The 9,825-nt window shown below is 50.3% G+C and overlaps 1 protein-coding gene and 1 long non-coding RNA gene across 5 annotated transcripts in view; one reads left to right on the forward strand and one right to left on the reverse strand.

The window, feature by feature from the left end:
• Positions 1–2,254: 2,254 nt before the first annotated feature.
• LOC115835216 lies at positions 2,255–4,139 on the reverse strand. Its single transcript, XR_004030215.1, has 2 exons — positions 4,008–4,139; positions 2,255–3,352 (listed from the first exon to the last, which is right to left on the reverse strand). It is a non-coding gene; the product is annotated as an uncharacterized LOC115835216 (long non-coding RNA).
• Positions 3,058–9,825, forward strand: part of ARHGEF7 (Rho guanine nucleotide exchange factor 7) — a 190,936-nt gene continuing 184,168 nt past the window's right edge. For 2 of the 4 annotated variants that reach the window (XM_030813698.1, XM_030813701.1), the window contains exon 1: positions 3,058–4,152. In XM_030813698.1, the coding sequence (XP_030669558.1) occupies positions 3,988–4,152 (165 nt within the window). In that variant the 5' untranslated portion in view covers positions 3,058–3,987. The remainder of the gene's footprint in view (positions 4,153–9,825) is intronic. The other 2 variants (XM_030813702.1, XM_030813700.1) reach the window with 2 other exon arrangements.

The following is a 9,825-nucleotide window of genomic DNA, read 5'->3' on the forward strand; positions in this document are numbered from 1 at the left end:
GGACTGCAGCCCAGGTGCCCGTAGCAAAAACCTGCCATCAAGGCAGCCTTGTGTTTAGCCTCTCCCCTTCCCTGTCCCATCTTCCCACTTTCTCCTTCGTGCTTTTCATGGTCACTTCCCAAAGAGGCAGCCTGCACTGAAGCCCTGGCTCAGGGTCTGCTTTCGGGGGCAGGAGGGGACAGACCAAGGCAGATGGTATCAGAGGGGACTTTGGAAAGCAGATGCCCAGGGGGAGAATCCCAAGACACATCTCTCCCCAGCCAGACGGCACGGCCTTAGGACACTGTGTCAGTCAGCGTTCTCCAGAGAAACAGACCAATAGAATCTCTTTCTATTGACCAACTGATCAATTGGCACAAAGGGAGAGAGAGGGAGGGGAGAGAGATTTATTACAGGGAAGTAGCTCATGTGACTATGGAGGTGGGCACATCTGCTCTGCAGGGGGCCCACAGGCTGAAGAACCAGAGAAAATCCTCCCTTACCTGGGGAAGGTCAGTCTTTTTTTCTATTCAGGTCTTCAACTGATTAGATAAAGCTCACCACATTGGGGAGGGCCATCTACTTTACTCAAATGTTCATTACATTCCAAAACCCCCTTTCACAGACACACCCAGAATAATATTTAACCAAATGTCCGGGCACCCTGTAGCCTCGTCAAGTTGACACATAAAACTCACTGTCACAGATGCCATTGTTGATGCGCCATGAGTGGCAATCTCCCACGCCCGTTCTCCACCATCACAGTGACTGTGCCTGTCACCTGGGCAGAACTGGCATGTGGAGCAGGTGCGGTGGAAGCGCTGGCTTATGAAATAACGCTAATGCCTGCAGTTGAATTGTCCCCCCAAAATACGTTGGGCTCTGCTGAATCAGAGGTCACTGCTGGGGGAGCCCTCAATCCAGAGTCCATGGGTAAAGTCAGCCTTCCTGCCCTCTGGCCAGAAGGTGCTGAGACTTGTTCCACTTGTTTCTCAAGGGCCCCCTAGGGGAACAGATCCCTAGCGCTCATTTTCACCCCTTGACTCCCTTAGCTGCTTCACTCCCCTTCCTCACTGTCCTTCCTGGGGTCACTCCCTAGCAAGCTACTTGCACCCAATTTGTTGGCTCAGGGTCTGCTTCTAGGCGAAACCCAACCAGGATAAGCGTCTTGTTGGCATCATGTTTCATAATATACTATACTGGTCAAACGCTTTCTGATCCGGCATACTCCTTCAGCCATATGTGTTGATAAAGTAATGTTTCCTGCCTTTTATCTTTTAATTTTAGCATTTTATCATATTTATCCCAAATGAATAGGACCTTGTTTCATACAGTAACACACAGCAGACACAATGAGCTGCATAGAGCCACTTCGCAGTGCATTCTCCAATCTAGACGGGGTCCAGTAGGATAAAGCTAGTTCTACAGGAAGTGATTACTACCCACTCTAGATAAATGGTCATCTGCTTGTCCAGCTTAAGTTTGGAGTGGATTTTGCCTTATTTTTTAGATTTTGGCATTTTTATAGTGACCCCACACACGCTGAGTTGGCAGGGTTCAGCTGAGCTTTGGGTGGAAACTGGTTTGCAGTCGGGTTTGTGGGTGAACTCCTAACAGTGATGTGGAAGGCGCCTACCAGGCACTAGCAAGCAGCCAAGCTGGGTGTGAGGCTGACATCCTCTCATTAGAAACGAAGGAAGCGAAGCCACAGGCTTGCGTGGAAAGCCGTTCTCCACCTCTTGAGGCAAGTCCAGAGGAGAGCCACAGAAAGGGCTAAACTTCTCCTTAGACAATAGCCTTAACTCGAGCTAACCCCATAGCCCAAAAGTGATGGGCGCCAGATTGCACTCCGCGTGGCCTCTGTAATAGGAACCTGGAAAAGTGCTAAGGAAGGTTTAACCAAAATGCCCACTTTGGATACTAAAATAACTCAATTAAGCACCTAAAAATATGTAGTTTGAGCAACGTTACTTTATAAAATCCCTTCCAAGTAAACCCTTTTTCTGAAATTAATAAATACCCAACATAAAAGAACGCAACTCGTAACCACAAAGTGTTTAAAAGTCTGGGCTTCTCCCCACCAAGAAAAGACGAGTTGTAATACCTGGACCGTGGGTCTCCAGTCCGACAAGAATTGGCTCTCTGCTTCACTGGTCTCCTAAGGCCGCTCCCTAGAGTTGGCTTTCTATAGGACCATTTAATTGAGTCTATTTGAATCTTACTCAAGTCTACCACCTTGTAAGTACCAAACCGAATTTAGTGGGATTCGAAATGGTAAGGACTGCCTTAAATTATTTCTCTAATTCAGCAGTAAAGAAAGTGAACAGAAGACTCGGTGTACAACCATCCCCCGGGTTGACATCTTTCCTTCCATGAAGACACTGGGTACAAGCCTTGATGTAGTTGTTAATTGCCCTCCTGTTTCCTAGAAAGCTTATAGGGCAGCAGCAGGAAACGGGTTAGGTATGCCTTTCCTGGTAGGAGCCGAGCTTTGGGTCTTATCTCTGCCACTTGTTCGGCATCTGATCAGTAAAAGGGGACCATGATGGGAGGCGAGGCAGCAGACAGCACTTTGTGAGGGTTCCTAACCAGTCGCTGTTATCACTGAGCACATTGTCCTGGTAATCCAGAATTCACACTGCCATTTGAATATTTTTTGTATTTGCAAAGAAAATTTTAACCACTTAACTCAAGGCTAGAAATAAACGCAATTAGTGATTGCAAGAGAAATCCACCGGCAGAAGGCAGAGGGAGACGACTTAAGCCTCTGATTATTTTTGGAAGCTTTATATGCGTTCTAGCCTTTGTCATTGAATGGATTAATGTGTGTGCCTGGCATAGAGTAAGTGCTTTGCTTGTTAAACTGCCCGCGGGTCACAGCGAGCAAACTGGGGGAGCGCCCAGGGACAGTGGAGGGAGTGGAGACCCGTGTCCTTTTAAGAAGAGGCTCCATTTCTTCCTCGCATGTCAATGTGTTCGTGTCATCAGTTGTTCGAGGAAGCTCGCGCATGACGCGACACTTGCCGTCTGGGCTCTCCAGGTTCGGCCTGCTGCGTTCACAGCCCAGATCTTCGGCGTCCCCGAGACGCAGCCTGGCGCCCGGCCCGGCCCGGCCCTCCGCACAGCCCCACTTCAGGCCACGCCGTTTCCTTGACCTTCCCCCGGCAGGGTCTGAAGCGTCACCGTCCGTCTAGAGCGGAGTCACGCAGGCCCCTGCCCTGCCGGTGAGGTCGGCGCCGCGCTCGGGAGAGTCGGTTCCTCCCGATTCAGACCCATATGGCTTCAGATGGAACCATCATTTGTGTTCCGTAATGACCGGCTTGCAAGGTAGCAAAGGGAAACAAACGTCTCGTTTTCAGCCTCTCCCCACCACCTTGAAATAAAACTGGCAAAAATAAAAAGAGCATTCTGGGAAGTACTTCATCATTTCAACGCTCACGAATTCAAAACATAAACAAAGGGTTCCGAGTGCCCCGGCCAGGGGCGCGGGGCGCACGGCGGGCCCGGGGCAGGTGAGCGCAGGTGCGCGCCCGCCCCCACCCCCGGGTCCCCCGGCTCCCTCCCCATCCGCTCCCCGCTCCCCTTCCCCTTTCCCTTCCCCGCCCGCTCTCAGCCGCCGCCGCCGCCCCGCGCACGGCCTGGAGCGGAGGCTGCGCAGGGCGCGGGGCGGCGCGGGCCGGGCGCGGGCCGGGCGGACGGCCGCGTCTTTCTTCTCCTGGCGGTGATGTCATTGGGCGACGGCGGCCGAGGCCGGGGGGCGGCGGCGGGGGCGGCGGCGGGCGCCCGCAGGTTCCCGAGCCGCTCCTGAGAAGGCGCCTGACAGCGGGCCGGGGCGCACGGAGAAGCGGGCCGGGCTGGACCTGCTGGGCCGCGCCGAGCCAATCGCCGGCGCCGGCCGCTCCATGGGCGAGGAGGCGGCGGCAGCGGGGGCGGTGGGGGCCGCGGGCCGGGCCGCCACTCCGAGGTGAAGGCGCGCGCCCCTCCCCGCCTGCCTCCCGGGCCGCAGCGATGAATTCCGCCGAGCAGACCGTTACGTGGCTCATCACTCTGGGGGTGCTGGAGTCGCCCAAAAAAACCATCTCGGACCCGGAGGGCTTTCTGCAGGCGTCGCTGAAGGATGGGGTGGTCCTCTGCAGGCTGCTGGAGCGCCTGCTCCCCGGGACCATCGAGAAAGTAAGTCCCGGCCCGCGCCCCCGCCCGCGCCCCCCGGTCCGGCCCGCTGCGGCCCGGGATGCGCGCGGAGCACCTGAGGCCGGCCGCGCTCGGGGAACCCGTGCGCCCTCCTTTGTGCGCGAAGCGGCGGCGCGGCCGGCGCCAGGACCGTGGCGGGAGCTCGGGGGGCGCCATTGTGTGCGGGGCAGGGGGAGGGGGCCGGGGAGGGGGTCGGGGGGAGGGGCGGCGCGGGCGGCGGGGGTCCCCGGGAAGGAGAGTGCACCGCAGCGAGGAGACGGGGCTTCTGCGCCGCCCGAACGCTAAGTTGCCCCTCCGCGTGGGGGCCGGCCCCGCTCCCTGGCAGCAGCCGGATCGGAAACCGCGTTCCGACGCCGTGCGGCTCACTCCGCTGGCTTTGTGTGGACAGTTCTTGCCGGTGGCGTTGCGTGAGTTTCGCCTCCCGGGTTAATTGACCGGTTGCTCTGTATTTTTAAAGAGGCACGCATCTGTAGCTGAGGGCTGCGCTGTGAAATGATCTACTACTTTCCCTCAAGAAAATTCCCCACCTATCCGAGCCGAGAGGACGGCAGACACGGGGTCTAAGTCCTGGCACTCTTCAAGGCTTGTTTAAAATTCTAGATTTCGTTCTCAGGTCCCTCCCTCGTTCTGAACAGAACCTTTAGTCCTGCAGGCACTCCTTCTCCCTTCCGGCTGGTGGTTCCCAGGCTGGAGCGTGTGAACCCTGACCCGAATCTCTGGAAGTGATTAAAGTTTGTTTTCATCGCCCACAAGCCGGCCAGCAGGGCCGAGGAGACAGGAGAGCTTCTAAAAACGATGTCTCCCTGTAGCTCAGAATACTAAAATCTTATTCCCAGGGTGTTTCTTCGAGGGGTGGGGTGGGGGTGAGGGTGGCCGATATATAGCGTTAAGATCAACAGTTATTTAAAAGGTGTTAAATATAGAAATTGAAGTGTACCATAATTAAGAAGAATTTCAGTTTTTAAGTGGGGTGTATTGGCCCCCATACAGGATGACAACAACTTGTAAATAAAATGCCACGTAAGTGACTTGAAAAAGTAAAATGTTTAATTTTATTCATACACATGTACATGTTCTCTTGCTACATTTTAAATGAGGTCAGAAAACATTTTATTTAATATGAATTTGGCTTGCATTCCAGTTTTAGGTATTTTTCTTACTTGGAACATCTTTATGAAAACAGAATCTGCATATTAGAGTGAATGGCTGCCTGCCTGTCCATGAAATAAAAATGTTCCTTAAAAATGAACCTGATGTCACAGTGAAATTATGATTTAAGACAGGAGGACTAAGGAGCAGGATCTGACTTTCAAGGCATTCAAAATACTTTGCTGTTTGGATACTGGTACCTCTGGTAATAAAAGACAGATGTTGAGAAGTGTTGAAATGCATGCAAAGTTCACCAAAATAGGCTTAAATAAAATTCTGTTCCATCTCTAAGAGCAAAGCTTTAAGAAATGTCATATGCTGTATTGATAAAAACATGTCGCCATTAAAGAATATGTTGTTTGGCATATTAACTGTATTAATATTGATTGGTCGACTTCAATAATCATTTTCTTTTAAATTATAGAAAGATTTTCCTAGAAAACAGTAGCATTCATTTCATCTCTAAAACAACAAAGAGAAGAACGAATAAAATGTTGAGCTTGCAGAAGCCAAGTTGAAACAACTCAACATATTCTAAAACTACAGTCATTTGGAAATTTCTTAGGTCAGAGCTGTTTCTGATTCCCCCTGAGCTCCAGTTGGTTTGTGTTAAACTGACTGTGTCGCAATGAAAGTTTAACGTCAAGGCAGCATATTGTAGACACAGTTACTGGTTCTCTGGAGTTCAAAGGTAGGTTTTTGGAGTAAAATATTAGCCGTTTTCTGCCTCTGAGATCCCTGTGTTTCAAAAGTTTCATGAGCTTTTTCCATTTCCTAGGCAGAGTTATCTGGGTTGGTTCCTTCCTTCCTTCCTTCCTTCCTTCCTTCCTTCCTTCCTTCCTTCCTTCCTTTCTTTTCTTTTCTTTCTTTCTTTTTCTCTCTCTCTCTCTTTCTTTCTCCTTCCTTCCTTCCTTCCTTCTTTCATAGAGGTGGGTTCTTGCTCTGTTGGCCAGGCTTGTCTTGAACTCCTGGCCTCAAGGGATTGTCCCATCTCGGCCTCCCAAAGTGCTGGGATTACAGGTGTGAGCCACCACGCCCAGCCAGTTATCTGGGTTTTTGGTGTTTTCATGCTTACCAGATAATTTATGCCACAAAGCACACATGCTGAATAACTTTTACTTAAATGTGGGAATGTGAGTCTGAGGATGTTTTTTCCTTAAAAGGAAGCATTTGGAAACTTAACTGAATGTTCATGTGGACATGACAGGGGCTTCACTTGACCTCTGCTGCAGGAGTGCCCTGACAGCCAGTGAGCGGAGGGCAAGTAGCCTGCAACCTTCGCCTCTGCAGGCTCACAACCTGGCATGGGCCATGAGGCTGGGGATGAGGGCAGAACTAAGAAACATGGCTGGGTGCCTCGGGCTTCCCATATGTCTTTTATTAAGAAACCATGCCCTAAATGTGTTTCTTCCATTATGCTCATTTGTTCTGTTTCAGAGTTAGGAAGAGGGTGGAGGGAGCAGAGAGGACATTCACGGAGTGTCAGATTCTTCTGCTCATTTAAAGGAAACTTTCCACCCAGGTTCCCGCTTTGCTTTTAAGGTGGAAGGTTAGACAGTGAGAAGATGGAATTATAAACTTTACATGAACAGTTCAGAAAAGAAACGCTTTTCATTATACTGGACAAATGTTTTCTGCTATAGGGGAGACGAAAATGGGATTAAAAAGTTTTCCCCTTCTCTGTGTCTGGAGATCCTGCACTTTGGTTTTCTCCAGGAGGGGTCAGGATGTTTGGCTGGGCTGCCCACATCTTCGGCTTCCCACACTCCTCCCGTGAGCAGACGCTCTCTGAGGTCATGACATCTAGGGAGCCCTGGTAGCCTTTTTCTCACAAATTCACTTTAAACATCCCTAGGGTATTTAGTCAAAGGAGGTGAAATCAAGATAGATGAATTTTAGAAGATGGAAAATTTCTGTTAAGACTAATACAATGCATTAAAATCATGGAAATCATGAAATGCTCTTTTAATTTCACTTGTGAATGCAACAAATGAAGTCTCTTAACTCACTATGAAAAACTCAAGGAACTTGGTTCTTTCTCTGTGTGTCCCAGGAGAACAGAACACAGAGAACCTTCCTGTGTAATCCATGTGATGTGCTCCCGAGAGACCCTGGCTAGGTGTCTGTGGAACATAATTGAAAGTCAGACGCTGCCTCTGGTCTTAGTGCTGGATGTGGAGGCGTTTGTCTCTCAGCTCTGGAGGTCCAAAGTCTGGGATCAAGGTACCTGCAGGGCCTCGTGCCCTCAGAAGGTTCCAAGGAGGGATCTGTCCCAGGCCACTCTCAGGCTCTGGTAGTTCCTGGCTTGTGGCAACACAAGTCCAATCTTCACAGGATGTCCGTGCTGTGGTTTCTTCTTTGTGTCCAAATTCCTCCTTTTTAGCAGGACATCAGCGGAATTGCATTAGGGGCACCCTACCCCAGTATGGCCTCATCTTAACCAATTACATCTGCATTGACTTCATTTCTGAATAAGGCCCCATCCTGAGATACTGGGGGTTAGGACTTCAAATACGAATGCTGGAGGAGCACAGTTCAGCTCATGACAGGTTGTTTCTACGTTTGAACCAGATCAGTTTATTAGCTGTTGATCTGATTGCACAATGCCAGGTGCTAGGGGAGATTACAAAACCTACATAATAGAGTCTTGGGGGTTCTAGTACAGAAAACATAACTCGAAAGACAAGAACAGCATGAGGCAGAAGGAAGTCAAGAGTCGTAATGTCAGATACGGATGAGAAGGAGCAAAAGAATCAAGGAGCTGAGACCAGCATTTGAGCAGGTCAGACCCAAGACCTTCCTGACGTGTGGGTCAGAATATGGTTTGCATTTCCCAAACTAACCTGGCAGCCCTAGGTGATTTTCCACAGGCTTGCAGAAAATCAGCAAATCTGATGTCGCATATGAAAAAAAAGATACTTTTTTCCAGGTGAACTGGAGACTCCCTTTCTGCTCAGTCTTAGGGTTCTGGGGTTGGTTAGGGGCTGGAGTGGCGAGAAGCAGAAGTGCTCACCTGCTAGAAATGTGCCTTTTCTTAGGTCCTTCGGCCCTAAAAAGAACGTGGTGAGTGACCACATGTGGTGGTAGGGTAATGTTCTCACTCAGGCCTTTGACCTGTAGCCATCGTAAAGACTTGTTGATTGGCTAAGTCACTTATAGAGAAAAGTTATAATATGGTATCTCCAGACTGTGTTTTTAAGGAGAGTTCTTTAAACCCTGCAAACTGAATGATTGGTTATATCAAGTTGCTTCTAACTAAACTACTCTGAATATGGTTTCAGAATAGTGAATTTTGCAATAATAAACATTTCCTTTTGAAGCATGTGACTTTATAGTCCTGTCTCAACCCTGAACCAGTGTGATTCTTGTTTGGGTTTTAGGCCTAGGGAAGAAGGTAGCTGGAACTGCATTTGCTGGCTCACTAAAAAGAAAGCAAACAAACTGAAATTCAATTTAAATCAGGAGCGCCTGAAGAGATTTCCTGAGAACCAGAGTAGAAAGTAGTGTTTATGTTGGCATCACACAGACAGGAGTGCACACACACATAAGCATACACACACGCATACATGCACGCTTGCACATGCACGTGCACACACGAACTTATGCACACACACGCATACGTGCACAAACATGCACATACGTAAACATGCATGTAAATACACGCACATGCACACACAGACACATGCGTGTACACAGACATGCACACATGCACACGGACACGTCTGACTGGGGTTGAGGGAGTGGGGGAAGGAGTGCTGGCATATGTGGCATTCCATTTTCTCAGGGGCAGCCGCTCTATGAACTCTCCAAGCCCAGTCCAAAGGATGCCGTCTCAGGACCCGGCCCTCATTCTGTTAATAGAAGTCACTCCAGAATCTGCCTGCTCGCCTCTTTTCTTTAAGCACTGCCTGCCTTTCTGTACATCTTCTTAAAAGAGAATAAGATGTCTGCCCAGCATGGCAGACAGCATGCTCCTCTCGTTTGCAGGCGCTGTCCCTTGCAGTACCCATACTGCAGATGAGGACCCTGAGGTCTGGCAGTTAGCTTTGCCCCAGGTCATCTGGCTGCACTCGGAGGCGGAAGATTCCAGCTCAAGACTGTGACCTTTCCCATGGAAAACAAGACTGCTTCTGCCACCTATACTGAACTTAGGGGAAGATTGGCAACCACTGCCTTCAGAAATTTACAAACCAGGTCAGGAAGTGAGACAGAGGCAGCAGTGTAATTGAGCACCCAGGCAGGACAAAAGTGAGGACTGGAGGGGGTGGCTCAGGTCACCGGCCACAGGGGCAGAGTGGGAGCCCTCAGGAGTGCCTGGAGCCACTGCTGGTGTCCTGCTTCTCGGGACATCTGGAAGCAGCTCTGCCCTTCAGTGGACATGACCCCAAAGGCACCCAGGGTATAGCCCCTTGCCCTGGGGGAACCTGCAGAAGCTCCTGCAGAAGGCTGTGTCTGGGCCTTTCTCCCCGGCCGCAGAACGTGAGTTCAGTGTTCCTGTGCATCCGA

The sequence above is a fragment of the Nomascus leucogenys genome, chromosome 5 (assembly GCF_006542625.1).
Source record: "Nomascus leucogenys isolate Asia chromosome 5, Asia_NLE_v1, whole genome shotgun sequence".
Classification (NCBI taxonomy): domain Eukaryota; kingdom Metazoa; phylum Chordata; class Mammalia; order Primates; family Hylobatidae; genus Nomascus; species Nomascus leucogenys.